The 18,546-nt window shown below is 64.4% G+C and overlaps 4 protein-coding genes across 4 annotated transcripts; 3 read left to right on the top strand and 1 right to left on the bottom strand.

Moving 5' to 3' along the window:
• Positions 1-900: 900 nt before the first annotated feature.
• Positions 901-2,670, bottom strand: SSNA1 (SS nuclear autoantigen 1). The gene is made up of 3 exons (XM_042912315.1): positions 2,546-2,670; positions 1,874-2,073; positions 901-1,448 (listed from the first exon to the last, which is right to left on the bottom strand). Exons 1-3 carry the CDS (start codon positions 2,595-2,597, stop codon positions 1,341-1,343), a joined length of 360 nt encoding a protein of 119 aa, XP_042768249.1. The 5' UTR covers positions 2,598-2,670; the 3' UTR covers positions 901-1,340.
• A 54-nt stretch (positions 2,671-2,724) lies between these two features.
• On the top strand, positions 2,725-13,283 carry ANAPC2 (anaphase promoting complex subunit 2). Its single transcript, XM_042912312.1, is given in 14 exon segments — positions 2,725-2,869; positions 3,132-3,754; positions 4,748-4,880; positions 5,882-5,998; positions 6,000-6,057; positions 6,452-6,571; positions 6,929-7,046; positions 8,001-8,182; positions 8,534-8,675; positions 8,970-9,045; positions 9,134-9,337; positions 12,321-12,450; positions 12,613-12,848; positions 12,952-13,283. Coding segments are annotated over 14 exon segments (2,457 nt in total). The 5' UTR covers positions 2,725-2,764; the 3' UTR covers positions 13,165-13,283.
• Positions 13,284-15,277: 1,994 nt separating this feature from the next.
• On the top strand, positions 15,278-16,350 carry TMEM210 (transmembrane protein 210). Its single transcript, XM_042912314.1, has 4 exons — positions 15,278-15,408; positions 15,533-15,668; positions 15,878-15,913; positions 16,103-16,350. Exons 1-4 carry the CDS (start codon positions 15,321-15,323, stop codon positions 16,302-16,304), a joined length of 462 nt encoding a protein of 153 aa, XP_042768248.1. The 5' UTR covers positions 15,278-15,320; the 3' UTR covers positions 16,305-16,350.
• A 686-nt stretch (positions 16,351-17,036) lies between these two features.
• On the top strand, positions 17,037-18,529 carry LRRC26 (leucine rich repeat containing 26). The gene is made up of 2 exons (XM_042913597.1): positions 17,037-18,047; positions 18,142-18,529. Exons 1-2 carry the CDS (start codon positions 17,369-17,371, stop codon positions 18,429-18,431), a joined length of 969 nt encoding a protein of 322 aa, XP_042769531.1. The 5' UTR covers positions 17,037-17,368; the 3' UTR covers positions 18,432-18,529.
• The last annotated feature ends 17 nt before the right edge of the window (positions 18,530-18,546 follow it).

The following is an 18,546-nucleotide window of genomic DNA, read 5'->3' as shown; positions in this document are numbered from 1 at the left end:
GAACGGGCGGAACCTCAGGGATCTCGCCTCCTGTGTGGCTTGGAAAGCCACCTGACCCACAGGAGCCTGCAGCAAGGCTGTAGCAGGCAGACCACTTCCCTGGAGTCAGTGCTAACGGCTGGCAGGAAAACCCAGCGGAATCTAAGAGGCAACAGGAGACACAGAACTGCCTGTTCAGCTTGGAGCTGGGGAGCTGGGGCTGCTTGTAATCCAGGCAACGGATGCAAGTACATCCCTCCTGAAGAGTCAAGCCCGTGAGAAATGCTGCTTGGCCAAACTTGGGAAGGAGGAGGGTGTTTTTAGTGTTCTGGGTGGAGTGGGCCCAGGTTTCTCCAGACCCTCTCAATACATGCTTCTCAGACCTGCCTAGCTGCAGGGACCCCCATAGGAGCTAACTGGCCAACAGAGACAGTCCCAGAGAGGACTCGGGGTGGAGGGCTGGGCCCCAGGCAGCGTGGGAGGCTGGAAGTCGGCACGCTTGGTGGGACCAGGGAGAGTGGGGAGTGGTGGTGCTGTGGGGTTGGAGCAAAGTTTAGAATCCTGGAGCTGGGGCACAGCCCTGGCTGGAGAGCGTCTCCCTGGGCCAGGCCTTTTGCTGGGGAATAGGGCATCGCACAGACCAAGACCAACAGGCAGAACACCACCCGATGGGGAGGCTAAGTGCTGGAGTTGGGGGCAGGGGGCCAGCAGCCCTGGTGGAGAGAAAGGGTGGGTGACAAGGTCCCAGGGAATGCTCAAGGGTACCCTCAACTCTGTCCCCAAAGCCAACAAGGCTTGCACAGGGAAAGCCACTCCAGGCCCTCCTCTGCCAAGAAGCCATATAGCTGGGCTCACATTGGTTCTGGGGTTGTGCAGCAGTCCCACGTCCCACACGCAGGACACAGGACACAGGCAGTATGCTACCTTCACAAAGACAATCTTTACTGACAGTCATAGGCCACCAGGGCAAGCTCTGAGGGGGTGGGCCCCAGCCCCTCCCCTGCTCCCCTGGCCTGGGCACCGAGGTGAGGTGGCTGCCATGCTGGTGAAAGTAGGGAGCAGGGTCTTTCTGGCAGCCCAGGGCGGGGGTGAGGGGACCTCCGCCCCGAGCGGAACTCACCCAGAGCCTGTCCTTCCCATATCCTATGAGTACAGGGTCAGGACCCCCACCTGGTGGGCTGCACCCAGGGCTGTACTTGTCACCTGGGGCAGGTGAAGCTGGGCAACTGCCTCTTGGCACCCGAGACAGTGAAAGGAGGCAGCTGCTACCACGAAGAATAAAGACGCTTTGAAGACAGGCTTGCTGGGGGTCGAGCCACTGAGGGACGTGGGAGGCAGGCCCCTCCCCACCAACGGCCTCCTCAGCTCTCCCTGCCTCCACTGCTCTTGTGCTCCGAGGCTGTGGCTTTGGTCAAGTTCCCGGCTTCCCTCTTCAGGACACTAAGCAGAGTCTGCGAGCTTTCCAGGATCTGGAAACGGGGACACGAGACGGCTGTCACTATCCCTCTCGTCAGAAGGCTCCCACAGTCCAGCTCTGCTCCTACCAAGCCGGTGCCAAGCCTGGGGCAGAAGCAGGGAGAGGAAGCCCCTGACAGGAGGGTCGGACAGGGTCAGCAGAGCCTTTAGCCCAAAGCCCCCCTCCTTGCACCCTGGGAAGCCAGACGAGATGAGCTCTGGCCCTTGCTGCCGCTCTCTGCCCGTGGTCTGGGACAAGCCATAAAACTACGGTGCACAGAACAGGACTTGGGACGTGCCGGGCCCCACTGACAGCCCCACTGTCATCCCACAGTGGTCCTGACCATGTTGTAGTCCTGTCGCCTCTGCCCGTGGGCGCCCCCAGGCCACCCCCCGCAGGCCACAGGCATGCAGGCTTCCTGCCGGCCCCGAGCCCCACCTTGAGGTAGGCAGCCTCTGTCTCTGCGATGGTCCGGTCAAACTCGTTGCGAGAAGCAATCTTGCGCGCCAGATTCTCGTTGACTCGGGCCAGTTTCTCTGTCAGCTGCCTCACCTCGCTCTGCAGCCGCTGCTTCTCATCCTCCTCCTGCTGGATCTGCCGACACAACTCCTCTCGCTTCTGACACAGCTCCTCGATGCCTACAGTGGGCCGAGCGGGGCAGGCGCTGTGGACCCAGGGCAGGAAAGACAGCAGCACCCCTGCCACTCTGGAGCCCACTGCTTTGTAGGAGGAGAGGGCGGCGGGAGGCCCGGGGCTGGCTCGGCCACCTTCCACCGCCGCCAGGCCAGGCTCCGACCGCCCAGGGGTTCTCGGGGTTGGAGAAAGCACCGCACCGGACCAGCGGGCGTGGCGCCCGGGCGGCAGTGCGTGCTCTAGCCATTCGTTCCTTGGCTCTCTCCACAGATACCCAGGGCTTGGTGCGTGCCACAGAGCGGCCGTGCGCCGGGCAGGTCCGACGGCCACCGGCGCCTTCCCAGCCGAGACACCCACGCACGGACCATGCACCCCACTCGGCCGCGCGCTGCGGGCCAGCTGCTGCCTCGGCCTGCACGCCGGCGAGCCCCGCGCCCTCCCAGCCCGCCCGGCAGACCCCGCCGCGCGGCCGCTCACACTTGACTAGCTCGTTGTTGTAATTCTGCAGCGCCGCGCCCTGCTGGGTCATGGTCGCCGCTTGGGCCGCGACCACTCCAACCGCCGCCAGCTCCTCGCCGTTCGCGCCTGCGCACTGCCTTCCGACAGCGCGCCCTCCGATACGTCACCGCGGCGCGCCTCTCGTGTGCGTCATCGCCGCGCGCCTCGCCGCGAAGCCCTGGGAGCTGGTGGGCGCAGATGGCGACGGCGGTGCGAGACGGCGACCCCGGGCCGGCACAGGAACTGTTGGTGGCCTGGAACACCGTGAGCACCGGGCTGGTGCCGCCGGCCGCGTTGGGACTGGTGAGGCCCCGGAAGAGGCAGCGGGTCCGCGCGGGGTTCCGGGGACCCTGCGCGCTTTACTAGGACGTCCACCCTGGGGTTCGTTCCGCTGCCGAGGCGGCCCTTCCCTAGCGTCGGCCAAGCACCCGTGCGTCGTGGACGAGGGGTAGCGGAAATCCCGCAGCTTCCCCTCCGCTCTGTCCCTTTCCCCGCTTCTCCCCGCGTGTCAGTGCCCTTCCCTCCGCTACTCTGTGTTCCCTTCTCACGGTTCCCTGCACTCCAGGCGTCCTCCCGGACCAGCGGTGCGGTGCCGCCAAAGGAGGAGGAGCTCCGGGCGGCGGTGGAGGTTTTGAGGGCCCACGGTCTGCATTCGGTCCTGGAGGAGTGGTTTGTAGAGGTGCTGCAGAACGACCTGCAGGCCAACATCTCCCTTGAGTTCTGGAATACTATCTCCCAGCGTGAGAACTGTGCAGACGAGCCCCAGTGCCTTCTGCTTCTCCTTGACGCTTTCGGCCTGTTGGAGAGCCGCCTGGATCCCTACCTGCATAGTCTAGAGCTGCTGGAGAAATGGACTCGCCTGGGCTTGCTGATGGGCGCAGGCGCTCAGGGGCTGCGGGAAAAAGTCCACACCACCTTGCGGGGCGTCCTGTTCTTTTCCACTCCCAGAACCTTTCAGGAGATGATTCAGCGCCTCTATGGGCGCTTTTTGAGAGTCTACATGCAGAGTAAGAGGAAGGGGGAAGGGGGCACAGACCCAGAACTAGAGGGGGAATTGGACAGCAGGTATGCCCGTCGCCGGTACTACCGGCTTCTGCAGAGCCCGTTGTGCGCGGGATGCGGCAGTGACAAGCAGCAGTGCTGGTGCCGCCAGGCCCTGGAGCAGTTTCACCAGCTCAGCCAGGTCCTGTGAGTACTCACGCCTGTGTGGCCACGCCTCTGTTCTTGCCTCTGGCTGGCTTTCCTGGGTCCAGCTGGCTGGGTGGGGTGGGGGGTGGGGTCTCTGCCGGATAGTCCTGGGTGTGGCCAGGGGCGGGTCCCCAGGATCCCCGTGCTGTGAATTTATACGTTTTGTCTTGGACACAGGTGTGTGTCTGCCACTCACACTAGCCCTGGGTTTCCACTCTTTGCTTACTCTGAGACCCTAGGGATGGCAAATTTTCTGGGCCACGTAGAATTCTGCTGTGCCTTCTGTAGGCTCCCCGGGGAAGGGATGGTGTTCATCCTCTCTTGTAATTGCAAAAGGTGGGCTTGCTTTTTTTATTCTTTCCAGACAAGTTGGGGATTAGGCTAACACGCTGGGCAAGCAGATTGCTTTTCCAGCCTTTTAAAGAGGAAAGGATTTTGCTGTCGCCGTTAAAGCTGGGTTCTGAGCTGTGAGCCTTTAATCCTTTGTGGTTGCTGGTAATGATCTTGTCACGTTGAGTGAAGCGGCGGCAGCACAGCTGTGGGGAAGGGGGAGGGGCTTCTAGCTGGACTGAGGGAGGGGCCCTGTTGCTGGCCAGGGTCAGGGAGGCCCTGGATGGCTTTTGCTGGTTCATCCCAGATGCAGGGTGCCCAGAAATGTTCTCTCTCGTTTTCTCGAGTTCATTTGCCGTCGCTGACCAGGGTCTGCACCCAACGGCATAACTGGTGGCGTCTATGCTCACGTGGTCAGGACGGTGATATGTTTAGCTGTTGCTTCAGAGCCACGTTTCAGGAGATGCGGTTTTAGCCCTGAGAGCCACACCCACTCCTCACATGGGCAAGGCCGGGGTCTCAGCCTGGGCAGAGAGGCCGGCTGGGGAGGGCAGGGCTCTGTCCTCCCCAGCAGCTTTTCCGTGAAACCTCCGGTACAGAGGGCGCTGGGTGTGAGGGGGAGCAGGGCACTCCGTGTGCTCCGCGAGCAGGGCTGTCCTCCAGACACAGGCTGAGTCTGTTGGAGCGGGTCAGTGCGGAGGCCGTGACCACCACCCTGCACCAGGTGACCAGGGAGAGAATGGAGGACCGCTGTCGGGGCGAGTACGAGCGCTCCTTCCTGCGAGAGTTCCACAAGGTAAGGACGGCCTCTCGGGCCCTGTTCCCTGGGGGCTGTAGAACAGGTTTCTGGCCAGCCTGACACCCTAGTGGTCTTAGAAGCAGCCACAGTATGGGGACTTGGACGAGCTAGGACCTGGCCGGTGGATGAAGCTGTCTTGGTGCTGGGTGGAAGCTGGCCCTTCCCGGCCTGCCCTTGTGACAGCAAGAAAGAGCCCGTGACCTGCTCGGCAAGGTCTGTGAGAAATCACTTGGCTGGAGGCGGTGCCAAGGTCTGGGGGGTCCCGCTGAGGGACGTCAGGGCGCCCGTGCTGTTGGGGCGTGGTCTGGGGCTCTGCCCTGGGGCTCTGCCCCGGTCTCCCTAGAGCCGGGGAGGTGCTGGCCCAACCGCAGGGGACCGTCCAGCCTGCCCCTACTGCCCGCATGTCATTCTCCGCCACTTCCTGGTGTCTGCGTCCCAGGGCGCAGATTAGCTGTGGTGGGGGTGCAAGTGTCTGTACAGCAGCGGTCTGGAGTGGGTGTGAGCCCAGAGGCCTGGCCGGGGCACCTGCGTTGCCCCCAGGTGACAGAGTATCAGGCTGTTGTCATCAGGGGCTGCGTAGTTTGCGGGGGGACGTGTGCATCCTAGGCTCTGTGCGGCTGTTTTGCCTATAAGTTTACGCGTGTGTGCTCAGAAGGGCCCTTACGTTGTCCCAGCGTGGTGGGACTAGTCAGGTACGTGGCCCCCAGGGTGTGTCTGTCCACCGGGTCAGAGGTGAGCGTTCTCTCCGTGCTCTGCATCAGGGCCGCTGTTGCTAGAGATAAGCCTGGGCTCTGGTGCTCATCGGGTGTGGGGACACCTCGATGGGAGGCCTGGGAGGCCCACTTTGGACCCATTATCCTGCTGCTTTCAATGTGCTCCTAGTGTCCAGGAGCCTTAGAGACTCCCCAAGACTGGCTGCAGTGCCGGTAGCCTCTGCTCCATGTCGGGCTGGGGTTCATTCAGCTCCTCACCTCCCTACACCTGTGCTCTCCCGACAGTGGATCGAGAGGGTGGTCGGCTGGCTCGGCAAGGTATTCCTGCAGGATGGCCCCGCCAGGCTCGCGTCCCCGGAGGCTGGCAACACACTGCGCCGGTGGCGCTGCCACGTGCAGAGGTTTTTTCTACCGTATCTATGCCGGCCTACGCATCGAGGAGCTCTTCAGCATCATCCGAGGTCGGCCCCCTGCCCGCTGAAGCGGCCACCTTCCCCGTGCCTTCGCCATTCAGATCCTGCAGGCGGTCAGGGGCGCTTAGGACAGACAGTGGTGTCCCAAGCAGAGCTGGGCCCGCCAGTGTGGCCCCCAGACGGTGCTTCTGGGCGTCCACCCCCATCCCCTCGGCGGCCTCGTGCTCCTGCTCTGTCCTTGGGCACTCGGGGGCGGGGCGGGGGCTGGAGGGCACATGACCGCCCAGGGATGGCCTGAAGCACCTAGCGGTGTTTCTCATCGCTACTGAGTGGAGGCGCCACCGCTCACCCTCTGGGCCCTGCCGACCTTGTGTCCTTTCTTGCACGCACAGCACGTGCGTGCTTGCATGTGTGTGTGCAAGGGTCCACACTCTTCCTACAGACTTCCCAGACTCCCGGCCAGCCATCGAGGACCTCAAATACTGCCTGGAAAGGACTGACCAGAGGCAGCAGCTGCTCCTGTCTCTCAAGGCTGCCCTGGAGACGCGGCTCCTCCATCCAGGTGCCTGAGCTGCTGCCCAAGAGGCCAGTCTCCTCTGCCGAGGGGCCTGTGTAGGGTGTGGGTCTGTAGGGCGGTCCTTAGGAGCTGCGCCTCATCCTCCCTTGAAGAGAGTCCTGGGAAGTGATGGGTGTGGCCTGGGGCAGACCGCCCAGTGAGGGGAGGGCTCGGACCTTGGAAAGTTCCAGGGAAAGCACATGAGAGTTAGGGGAGAAGGGGGACAGCGTCCTGTGGGTCACAGTGGTATCCTGGGGAGTGAGGTCACAGTGGTGGCCGAAAAACCCACCTGGCCAGGGCGCTGCCGCTCATGGGACAACTCCTGGGTGCTGCTGGGACTACTGTCCTTTCTCCTGGCCGTAGGGGTCAACACGTGCGACATCATCACCCTGTATATATCCGCCATCAAGGCACTGCGTGTGCTCGACCCTTCCATGGTCATCCTGGAGGTGGCTTGTGAGCCCATTCGCCGCTACCTGAGGTGAGCCCCGTGGCCAAGCTCCAGGCTGCTGCTCGGACCTGGGGTCCTTGTCTCCTGGCTCCATTTGTGCAGCCAAGTTCCCCGTGGGTCCTTGTGGCCCCCGAAACACCAGGAACACTCTGTCCCTCCTGTTGGGCCACATGACCTGGCCACGGCCCGGGCTTCTTCGCCTTGTGGGTGCCACCACGTCCATGGGGAGACACTGGGGACCCCACTCTACAGCCCTGCTCTCCGTTCCCATCCCCTTTTCCTAGTCCATAGAGGCCCTGACTCAGCTTTAGCTTGCTGACCAAGACCCAGGCTGAGGCCGGGGTGGGTGGGGGGACCCCTGTGCCTGAGCGGCAGTGACTCCCAGGCTGTCAGAGGACGTGTTTGAGCAGGTGCTGGGGCACCGCTGTCTGGAGACCCCTCGGGACAGTAGAGGCTCAGGGCTGGGGCTGGGAGGCATCTGGTGCTTCCCTGACTCACGTCTGCTGCCTCTTGGTTGGGAAGGCCCTGGCCTAGATCCCGTGTTATTTTAGTTCTCGGTGTTCCCGAAAACGGTGGGGTTTATCTTTTTTTAAATTTTTTTTTTTAACGTTTATTTTATTTTTGAGACAGAGAGAGACAGAGCATGAACGGGGGAGGGTCAGAGAGAGAGGGAGACACAGAATCGGAAGCAGGCTCCAGGCTCTGAGCCATCAGCCCAGAGCCCGACGCGGGCCTCGAACTCACGGACCGTGAGATCGTGACCTGAGCTGAAGTCGGACGCTTAACCGACTGAGCCACCCAGGCGCCCTGGTGGGGTTTATCTTAATTATTATGATTAGTATTACTGTTTTCTGAGAGAAAGTTTGATGGACCCATCTTAAGCACGTGGCCAACGGGTGCTGGCTGCCGGGGTGAGGTGGGGTGCCGTGGTGTGGGCAAACGGAGAGAGGTCCCGTGAAGGCCAGCGGTACTCACATCTGGCAGGACGCGGGAGGACACGGTGCGGCAGATTGTAGCTGGGCTGACGGGGGACTCGGATGGGACGGGGGACTTGGCTGTCGAGCTGTCCAAGACAGACCCGGCGAGCCTGGAGACTGGTCAGGACAGCGAGGATGACTCTGGCGAGCCCGAGGACTGGGTCCCTGACCCTGTGGATGCCGATCCAGGTCAGTGCCACCAGCCCCACCTGGCTCTGGATTGTGGGTGACGCTCCGGCAAGGCAGGCGTCTGATTCCACAGGTGCCCGAAAGCTTGAGGGGATCAGTTGTCGGCACCCACCCCGACCCGCTTCTGCAGGGGGCTCTGGCTGGCTCGAGTGGGCCCACGGTGGCCTGTGTCTCCGTCCGGCTTGCTAGAAGAGCCGATTCCCAGGCGGCCTGTGCCCTACCCACCCCGCCCCCAGCCTGGGATCTGGGCCTGGGCCTCACGGGCGTGGCAGGGTGGGGCCTGCGTGGGCACAGATGGTGCTTCCTCGGTCCCCGCGAGATGCCATGGGTGCCGGTCCCCGTGCTGTGCAGGGAAGTCCAGCTCCAAGCGGCGCTCCTCGGACATCATCAGCCTGCTGGTCAGCATCTACGGCAGCAAGGACCTGTTCATCAACGAGTACCGCTCGCTGCTGGCCGACCGCCTCCTCCACCAGTTCAGCTTTAGTCCTGAGCGGTGAGGCCCGCAAGGCGCCATGGGGCTGCCGGGGGCGCCGCTGCCTGCTCCCCGGCGGGGAGGTGCACCCGTGCTCGGCCGTCACCCTGGAGGGGCCTGGGGGGAGGCCCAGGGGCTCGGGGAACCAGATCCCCGGGACGCCCTGGGCCTCAGCCGGGACGGGGTCCAGGGGCTCGGTGGCTGGAGCCGCACTTCGCGCCTCTCCCCCCGGGGCGTCCCCGCGCTGGGTGGCGGAGGGTGCCCGCTCCGCCACGGGCGCTGCTTGGGGTGCCGCTCAGAGACGCGTTCTTCCAGGGAGATCCGCAACGTGGAGCTGCTGAAGCTGCGCTTTGGCGAGGCTCCCATGCACTTCTGCGAGGTCATGCTGAAGGTGGGCACGCGGGGCTCCTGCCCACCTGGCCCGGCCCCACCCTGAGCCCGGCCCCGGGGCCTCCGCGAGACCCCGTTCCTCCCCGCAGGACATGGCGGACTCCCGTCGCATCAATGCCAACATCCGTGAGGAGGACGAGAAGCGGCCCGTAGAGGAGCAGCCGCCTTTCGGGGTCTATGCCGTCATCCTGTCCGGCGAGTTTTGGCCTCCCTTCAAGGACGAGAAGCTGGAGGTCCCCGAGGACATCAGGGAGGCCCTAGAGGTCTACTGCAAGAAGTACGAGAAGCTGAAGGTACGGGCCACACCTCCCTCTGGTGGCAGGTGGGGGCTGCATCCCGACCTGGCGACCCTTCCGAGCAGGCTGTGCAACGGGACCTGGGTGCGACCCACCTGCGCGGCTCTCTGCCGACACCCCTCCCGTGCCTCTGCGTCGGGGCAGGAGGGCGCAGCCCCCGTTCTGCTCCCCTCGTCCCTTAGGAGCCTCTGCACGTGTGCGTGCACACCCACACTGGGGGAGGGGCCGGGCCGCTTCTGCCCTCTGCGCCTCCGGGTGGCCCCACCTTCCCGGGCTTCCTCTTCCACTGTCTACTCTCTGACATCTCCGAACTGGGGGCTGGGGCACCGGGCTTGCCCCAGAGAGAGTCAGGGGGCTGTGTGTGCCCCATGGGCGTCTGCCTCCAAGAAGTCTCCAGATTGCTCACGAAGCATTTGACTTCCAGGACTCGGCCCCGGCCTTGCCACTGCCTGGCTTGCTTCCCTAGAAGCTGCTTTCCCAGAGGATGGCTCAGCCATGCCTTTCTGCTCAGGCCTAACGCACCTGATGTGACGGCCATGCCTCAGCGTGCTTTGTCCTGACTCCAGCTGGATACTAGAGTGGCAGGAGCAGGCCCCGGGGCTATGCTGGAGGTCGGCCCTGTGGCCACAGTGTCTCTGCCTCACACCAGAACTCTTGGCCTGAGGATCGTGTTGGACACGTGGGTGGCCACACAGCCCACAGAGTATCCTTGCTTGTGTTTTCTGTTGGTGGCCTTGCATCTTTCCCGCTGCAGGCTACGGTGGTGGCTGTACGGTCGTGGGCTTGGAGCTGGAGGGCCTGTCTGTGGCTCTACTGCTTGTGACCTGGGCAAACTGTGGGTTCTGCTTCCGTTTGCCCCCTACAAGGTGCGGTTCTCTGTTGCCGCCTCCTTTGGAGCTGAGGGGGTGAGGGGGTTACTGAAGACTCCCTTGTGTTGGTCGGCAACAAAGTGCCATGATCGGGGCTTAAAACAGTGCAGGTGTATCGTGTTAGTTCTGGCAGCTGGGAGTCCAGGATCGATCATAGGGCTGCACTCTGTCCGGAGGCTTGAGGGAGGGTTCCTCCTGCTGCTTCCGGCTTCTGGTGGCTCTAGGCATCACTTGACTTGTGGCCACATCAGCCCGACCTCCGCCTCTGTTGTCACATGGCATTCTCCCTGTGTCTCTGTGTCCACGTTTCTTACAAGGACACCAGTCATGTTGGATTAAAGGCCCACCCTATTCTAGAATGACCTCACTTGAACGAACTGACGTGTGGTAAGCTGATGTCCAGATACAGTTACGTTCTGAGTTATCAGGGGTTAGGACTTAACATCCTTAACTATGAGGGACACAGTTCAACCTATAACAGTCCACCCTGTGCCCCCCACCGCCCCAAATTCATGTGCTTCCCACATGCAGAACACATTCATCCGACATCCCCAGAAGTCTTAAGCCATCCCAGCACCAAGTTTACATCACCCCACACCTCAAAGTTTGGTATCTGAGTAGCATCTGAATCGGGCAGGAGCGAGACCGAGCGCAGCTCATCGAGGGCAGTCCCTCTCCAGCTGCGAGCCTGGGAAAGCAGAGCGTGCCTGCGAGGTGTGGCACAGACCCCTCCGTTCTGAGAGGATGACTTCTCGAGGAAGGAGGGGGGTCACAGGCTCAAAGCAAGTCCAAAAGCCAGTGGAGGCACTGCTCTGGGTTCAAGGCTGTCTTCTGTCTGCCCACCCTGCCAGGCCCGCTGTACTGCAGTTCTCCCCGCTGAGCCCTCCTCAGCTGGCCGTCTCTCCGTTTTAGTCCGGGTCGCCATAAAATCCTCAGGAGCCCCGTCCTGCCCGCAGCTCCCAGTCGTCCAGGCCTTTGGCCGTGGGCCCTCACAGACACCCTTCCTGGACCGCCCAGTCTGTCCTGGCTCTTCTGAGGACGCAGGTCGGCTCCCACGTCAGAGCTCGGGTCTCTGGTGCCCTCTCGGCTCTGTCTCTAGAGCACACAGAGAAGAGCAGCACCCCTGCCTTCGCGCTGGCTCCCCCCCCCCCTCCCACCGCCTCACCCCTGCTGCCGCTGCGAGGCCATCCCTCCCACGTTTGCGGAGTCTCCTCGGCTCAGTGTTGGTTCATCGTGCTGGGGTGTGCTTTCTGCCCAGCAGGGTCGTGCTCAGACAGGATTCTGCCACCACATAGCAGGGCCACACTGTCTCCAGTTTGCCGTGGCCTCTTCCTCCTCGTGACACCTCTTGTGGCTTTCCTGGCCGTGTCCCTGCCGACAGTCTCTCCGGGGCAATTCAGGCTCTTAGAGGCATGCAGCCCACAGCTCTTCCAGCCTCTGCCCGTCACCCAGCTCCGTGGACTCACACTTAGCACCCCCTTCCCGGGACCAAAATGTGTCACTTTCCCGTGGCTGCCATAACAAAGTGGCATGACGCGGGTGCTTGCAACAACGGAGATCTTTTTCTCCACTCTGGAGGCCAGAGCAGGGGTCAGGGCGTCAGCAGGGCTGTGCGCCTCCGAAGGCCGTGGGAGAGGGTCCCTCCGCCTCCCCAGCATCTGGTGTTGCAGGCCACCCTCGGTGTTTCTCGGCTTGTGGCTGCATTCCCTGCCGTCTCTGCCCGTCTTCACGCTGTCTTCCCTCTTGCAAGGGCGCTGACCGAGCTACATCAGGGCTCGCTGTACTTCGGATGACCTTGTCTTAACTAGGCCCGTCTGCAGCGGCCTCGTCTCCAACCCAGGTCACGTTCTGAGGTCCTGGGGGTTACGATGTTGGACGTCTTTCAGACACCGTTAACTCACCGGCAGCCCTCATTGTTCAGTCCTATCAGATCGTGGTAGTGGAGGGCGTGGGACGCGGAGCCCTGTCTTCTATCCACCCCGCTGCCCACTGCCGGGGGGCGGGGGGCGGTGAGGGAGCTCTTCTGTCACCCGGTGCCGGGTGGCGGAGTCTCACTCGGCTGGGCTCAGCCGGGCCCCCGGGCTGCTCGTGCTGACTGCGGCCCTCCCCAGGCCATGCGGACCCTCAGCTGGAAGCACACCCTGGGCCTGGTGACCATGGACGTGGAGCTGGCCGATCGTACCTTGTCTGTGGCAGTGACTCCCGTGCAGGCGGTGGTCTTGCTCTACTTCCAGGACCAAGGTGAACCCACTGGCCCCTGGCTGGCCTGCCCCAGCCTTGCCTCCTGGGGGGGGGGGGGGGTGTGGAGGTTGGGGGCGGGACTCGGCCTCCTGGGGCTGCCCCCTGGGAAGGTGAGCGGGCCGACGAGGCCCGGTGGCTAGTGTTCCCGGCCGCTCCGTGCAGCCAGCTGGACCCTGGAGGAGCTGAGCAAGGTGGTGAAGATGCCCGTGGCCCTGCTGCGGCGGCGCATGTCCGTGTGGCTGCAGCAGGGAGTGCTGCGGGAGGAGCCTGCCGGGACCTTCTCTGTGGTGGAGGAGGAGCGGCCCCAGGACCGGGACAGCATGGTGCTCCTCGACAGCGACGACGAGAGCGACTCCGGCATGGCCTCCCAGGCCGACCAGAAGGAGGAGGAGCTGCTGGTGCGGCCGGGGGCGGGGGCGGGGGCGGGGGCCTGGCTCGGCCTCTGGTGCGGTGGCCGCGCGGGGGGTGGCCTGACGGCCGGCCTGGCCTCTGTGTCCCCAGCTTTTCTGGACGTACATCCAGGCCATGCTGACCAACCTGGAGAGCCTGTCGCTGGAGCGAATCTACAGCATGCTGCGCATGTTCGTGGTCACCGGCCCCGCGCTGGCCGAGATCGACCTGCAGGAGCTCCAGGGCTTCCTGCAGAAGAAGGTGAGGGACCAGCAGCTGGTCTACTCAGCCGGCGTCTACCGCCTGCCCAAGAGCTGCAGCTGACGCGCCCACTGCGCCCTTCCCGCGACGTCCCCACGGAGGGAGGGTGGCTGGGCGGGTGCCCCCCCCCGTGCCCCTGCCCGGCCCCCGGAGTGCAGAGTAAAGCAAATGGTTCTCTATCCTTTCCCTGTCCTGGTGGCTTTGTGGGCCCATCGCGGGCGTGTGGTCCGGGTTTGCCCTTCACAGCGGCCTCTCCAGCTCAGCCCAGCGGGGCCTGGCTCCCTGGGAGCAGGTGCGGGGAAACACACGAGTGTCCGGGCCCAGCCCTGCCTGCACACCTGTCACCGGGCTCCGGACCCACGGTCCTGGCACGTGGACGTCCCTGGAGCACACGAGGGGTCCTGGCACCGCCCCCAGCCCCTGAGGTCCGGGAGGCAGGGAAGGGCGTTGGCTGGACGCAGGCTGGAGGTCTTCAGAAGCACTGGGCACCACAGCCTGCGGTGCAGGAGGCTCCGTGCTGGCTGGTGGTGCCAGCCTCCCGGGCAACAAAGGCCCTTTGGAACGAGCCTCCGGCGTCCTGTTCCCGCCCACCCGGGGTACCTTCCCAGGCCTGGAGTCATGCCTGTTGCCCCCAGACACCCTTGGGCAGCCCCCTCCGCCAGGCTGTCTTCTAGTGCCTGCCCCCACCTCTCCACTTTGACCTGTTCCCCTGGGGCCCTGGTATCAGTCCTTGACGGGACCCCCTCTCACTCCAGAGTGTCCTGTTGGCCACGGGTTTGGAGAACGAGCGGTAGGACTAGGCACGTAGCCTTAGCAGTCCCAGGATTCTGGCGAGCCAGTGTTTGCCTCACTCGGGCTCCACCCACCACCAAGGCTGCTGTGCTGTGGTCACTAGGAGAGGGGCTTCCCGCTTCTCTCTGAGTTCTGCTGGAGGCCCAGAGGCTCTAACACCCACCGTTCCCTCCAGGCGGAAGGTCACCTGGCATGGGGCTGAGTTTACTTCCGTCATCCTAACCCGGATGCAAACCGGCTAGACGGGTCTGGCGGGGCAGCGGGTCAGCTCCTGGGCACAGGCACACGTCCCTTTGGACTTGGGTTTGTTAACGAAATGTGAGAAAAACAAAAAAGCTGCATCTTGGGTCACAGCATCACACAACAGGCACAGAGGTGTCCCAGAAACTGCTGGCTGATCCCCAAGGAGGGTTCAACACTAGGAGGAGACACCTGTGTCAGAGGAGTCAGGGGGGCCCCCCAATGACAAGGAGTCAGCCAGGGCCCCTCTGCACCCTTGCCCCTGGTGCCCTGTGGGGTCATCCGTGGTGTGGGACAGCTCCCCCTGCTACCCGTGTGGTTTGCTGTCCTAGGTTCTTAGGGGAGGAGGGAGGAGGCCTCTGGACGGCGAGGCCAGGGAGGAGGCTGAGGTTAAGTCCCACGATGCCAGCCTGCAGCTCAGTCCCTCAGGCAGGAAGATGCAGAGGAAGAAGCCCTCAGAGCAGGGCAGGGGGGCTCTGATAAATGATACAGATTGGGAGCCTCAGATGCCACCTGTAGCCTTTTCTCAGCCAGAAGCGCCTAGCGGCTGTGGCTGTGGGAGGGCCTGTGGGCAGCGCCCCCACCTCCTGGGGGATTGGAGAGCCTGACGGTTCCTCCGGCCTCCGGCATTGCTGAGCTGGGGGCGGGATCCTCCCCGAGACCGCCAGTGCGAGGGAGGGCAGCGAGCACAGGCCCATGCCTTGCCCCTTCTTGGCCGCTGCTCCTGGCAGCCTTGGGGGAAGGATGGTGGCATAGGTCAGCTTGGGGCCCAGGCCTCACCTGGGCTGTCACAGTCCCTGAGAAACAGAGGCCTCCCGCTGTCTGCTGAGGGCCCCCCCCCAGGGTTTCCGGGTCATTGTCTCCACTATCCTAAGAGCCTAAGGGTGATCTCCACCCCCTTCCCTGTAATGCACCATCCCCTGAGGCTGGATCCAGTAGGGCACTGGGGAGCAGCTCCCAGGCCCCCAGCCACCCTACCTGCTTCACCCCGGGGATTGCCTGCCCAGGGCTCCTCTGCTCCCACACAGAAGTTCAAGTGAAGCTCCGGCTGAAGCCCTGCCCACCCCCACACACCTCCCAGACCCCCGGTTCCCCCACCACCCCACCCTGCTCCACAGCCCTATTGTGAGGTCAGCGCCTTCCAATGGGTTCCGTCCAGAGGTGTGTGGTGGGGCTGGGGGCTGGACATGGCCCCCTGTCCCCAGCCTGACTCCTGCTTGGCTGGCGGCCCTCTCGGCCTGATATGTCTGTCCCTTTTGCTCATCCCTGCTGCAGGTGCCTCCTCCGGTCCCTGAACCCCGCCCCAGCCAGGGCCCCTCCTGGGGTGAGGGGCGGCCCCGGGGGCCCTCCACTGGCAGGTGACGAGGGCCCCTCGGCCACACGGGCCCTGTCTCTGCAGCTGGAACGTACTGTGAGTGCAGCCTCGGCCTCAGCCGCGAGGCCCTCATTGCCCTGCTGGTGGTGCTGGCGGGCGTTGGTGCCAGCTGCTTCTGTGCCCTCGTCATCGTGGCAATTGGTGCCATGCGAGCCAAGAGGTGTGTAGGCCCTGGGGCGGGCAGGGTGGGTGAGGGCCACGGGGCCTTGCTGGGAGAGGGGCCTCTGCCCCAGGTGAGATGTCAGCCAGAGCTGGGGAACGCTATTTCCCGGACTGGGCTGTGAAGAGGTGGGGTGCGGGAGGGGCACTTCTGGGCTCCTGGGGGCCAGCTCCCCTGCTCCAGGACTCACGCCTTCCTTTGTCCCCCAGACACGAACATGCCTCCCGCAGACACATGGACAGCAGGTGAGTAACCTCAGGGGAGGACCCCACGGGGGAGCTGTGCCCCTGCTCCTGCCCCACTGGGAGGTGTGGCCGCAGATGCATCAGGGGCACTGACCTGAGAGCCAGGCCTGCCCTGGGAGGGGGTCAAGTCCTCGCGAGCCTGTGCTGGTGACTGCCTGCAACGAGCCTGACCCAGCCCGTGTCGTGCAGGATGGTGGGGCACTTCGGGGTCCAGGAAGATCGCACGGATCTGCACACATTGCATGTGGAGTCCCACCTCACGGACCCTGACCTGGAGGTCTCCCTGATGCCTCCCCTGGAGGCTCACGGCCTCATAACCATCCCCATGGACCCGATGGCCCCAACTCTGACTCTAGAGGAGCCGTCCCCTCTCACCCCCCCACCTGAGTAGGGCTGCGGGCAGCCTAGGGTAAGAGAATTAAACGGTATTTAGTGCTTCTGCCCTGTCCTCTCTGCGGGCTCCTCCTAGAGCCGCTGTGCGGCTGCGTGAAGGGGTGGGGAGGGGTCTGTGTACACCTAGGTCATCTCCTTCATCTTGGATGGCGGGTGTGTGTGTGTGCGCGCGCGAGTGTGCGCTGCCTGCACAAGTGCCCGCTGTCTGCCCTTCCGGGCAGGAGCCACAGCCCTGGTGTTTCCATCTCCTCCTGCTATGGCCTCTGTCTGGCTCCTCCCGGCATCGTCCTGCTGCCTTGCCCCACGAAGTTGGCATGGCTCCTGGGCCCCTGCCCACCCCACCCCCACCCCGGAAAACCCCAGGACAGGATGTGCAACTCTGGTGACTCCAGAGGGAGCAGCATTTGACTGGAGAACTTGGGCTGGTGCCTGTGCCCTACCCACACTGTCTCCTTGAGGTTCTAGGAGAATCCTCATAGGGCCAGGTAGGGCAGACATGACGGTCTCCACTGCCTCAGGTATGCAGTCCCCGCTCCACCCTACAGCCTATCCCCTGGGCTCAGGCTCCCATCATGTACTCCTGACCCCACCAAACATCCACTGTGGAGATGGGACCATCCCTATATGGGGGGTGCAGGGGGGGCCCCACTGTGTGTGTGCTAGGGTCACTTTGCTGGGCAGGAGACAGGCAGGGACGAGTGGGCAGTGAGGCCCCTGGGTCCCATTCCATGCGTGGCATCCATGAGTCTGATGGGTGTGTGTGGGGGGTCATCCAGCGGCTTAGGCCTCAAGGGGGGCACAGGGTGGTGGATGCCCCAGGAGAGGAGAGGTGGGGCTTCTCACAGCCGCAGCTGGCACAGAGCCAAGAGGATCCCGGCTCCGGGACAGGTGGCTGGCAGTGCAGGGTGCTGGCTATCCGCCCAGCCCCCGCCCTGGGCGCGGGGACCAGCCGTGGAACAGGAACTGCCGGCACTCGGGCTGGAGAATTAATATTTGTGCAGGCGCGGCAAAGACGCACTGGCTACGTGAACGCACGGGCAGCAGGCCTTGAGCTCTGCCCCCATGCGGAGCCTCTCCTCCCTCTCGCGGTGGCCGTCCCCGATGTTGCTGCTGCTGCTGCTGCTGTCGCCGTGGTCAGTCTGGGCCCAGTTGTCGGCCGCGGCCACCTCCTCGGGAACCCCAGGCACCCCGGACTGCCCGGAGGCGTGCGCGTGCGCGCCGGGCGGCCAGGCCAACTGCTCGAGGCGCGCGCTGCCCGCCGTGCCTGCGGGCCTGAGCCGGCGCGTGCGCGCGCTGCTGCTGGACCATAACCGTGTGCGCGCGCTGCCGCCCGGCGCTTTCGTGGGCGCTGGCACGCTGCTGCGCCTGGACCTGCGCGAGAACGGGCTGCGCCGGGTGCACGCGCGGGCCTTCTGGAGCTTGGGCGCGCTGCAGCAGCTCGACCTCAGCGCCAACCAGTTGGAGGCGCTGGCGCCCGGCACCTTTTCGCCCTTGCGCGCGCTGCGTTCCCTCTCGCTGGCAGGCAATCGGCTGGCGCGCCTGGAGCCGACGGCGCTGGGCGCGCTCCCGCTGCTGTACGCGCTCAGCCTGCAGGACAACGAGCTGCCTGCGCTCGCGCCGGGACTGCTGGCCGGCCTGCCCGCTCTCCGCGCACTGCGCCTGCGCGGCAACCCTTGGGTCTGCGGCTGCGCGCTGCGTCCGCTCTGCTCCTGGCTGCGGCGGCACCCGCGGCCGGCGCCAGGTGAGCCCTCCGGGTGGGGGTAGGCGGGCCGGGAGCCACGGCCACGGCCACGGTCCCCGCCGCCGCCACCTGACTGTGCACCTGTGTCCCGCAGAGGCCGAGACGCTGCTCTGCGTGTTGCCAGGGCGCCTGACGCTCAGACCCTTGACCGCCTTAACGGACGCCGCCTTCAGCCACTGCGCGCAGCGGCTCGCCCCCCGGGACCTGGCTGTGGTCTACGCGCTCGGGCCCGTCTCCTTTCTCGCCAGCCTGGCCGCCTGCCTGGCGCTGGGCTCCGTGCTCACCGCCTGCCGCACGCGCCGCTGCCGCCCCACCGCCCTCGGCCCGCTGAGGAGAGCGCTCGACCCTGGCCCCGGGAGCCCCGCGGCCGCTGCTCAGGACTGAGCGGGCCTTGGCCGTTCTCGAATCTTCCCCTGTCCCCTGCCCTTCTTCACTCCCCCCTGCAGGGGTCAACAAGCGACACAGACAGAAATTCCGTGACATTCCTTTAGACATCACC

This window comes from Panthera leo, chromosome D4 (assembly GCF_018350215.1).
Source record: "Panthera leo isolate Ple1 chromosome D4, P.leo_Ple1_pat1.1, whole genome shotgun sequence".
Taxonomy (NCBI): domain Eukaryota; kingdom Metazoa; phylum Chordata; class Mammalia; order Carnivora; family Felidae; genus Panthera; species Panthera leo.
Note: the sequence above shows the minus strand (reverse complement) of the source record. Positions and strands in the feature narration are given on the sequence as shown.

What these genes read in the sequence shown, in the direction of transcription:
- SSNA1 (XM_042912315.1), bottom strand. Translation starts at nt 2,597, where the DNA reads ATGACCCAGCAGGGCGCGGCGCTGCAGAATTACAACAACGAGCTAGTC. An exon ending in CAACAACGAGCTAGTCAAGT is followed by an intron (nt 2,074 to 2,545) that starts GTGAGCGGCCGC and finishes GGCCCACTGTAG; the next exon opens with GCATCGAGGAGCTGTGTCAG. An exon ending in CAGAGGCTGCCTACCTCAAG is followed by an intron (nt 1,449 to 1,873) that starts GTGGGGCTCGGG and finishes CCCCGTTTCCAG; the next exon opens with ATCCTGGAAAGCTCGCAGAC.
- TMEM210 (XM_042912314.1), top strand. Translation starts at nt 15,321, where the DNA reads ATGGCCCCCTGTCCCCAGCCTGACTCCTGCTTGGCTGGCGGCCCTCTC. An exon ending in TTTGCTCATCCCTGCTGCAG is followed by an intron (nt 15,409 to 15,532) that starts GTGCCTCCTCCG and finishes CTGTCTCTGCAG; the next exon opens with CTGGAACGTACTGTGAGTGC. An exon ending in CGCAGACACATGGACAGCAG is followed by an intron (nt 15,914 to 16,102) that starts GTGAGTAACCTC and finishes CGTGTCGTGCAG; the next exon opens with GATGGTGGGGCACTTCGGGG.
- LRRC26 (XM_042913597.1), top strand. Translation starts at nt 17,369, where the DNA reads ATGCGGAGCCTCTCCTCCCTCTCGCGGTGGCCGTCCCCGATGTTGCTG. An exon ending in GCACCCGCGGCCGGCGCCAG is followed by an intron (nt 18,048 to 18,141) that starts GTGAGCCCTCCG and finishes TGTGTCCCGCAG; the next exon opens with AGGCCGAGACGCTGCTCTGC.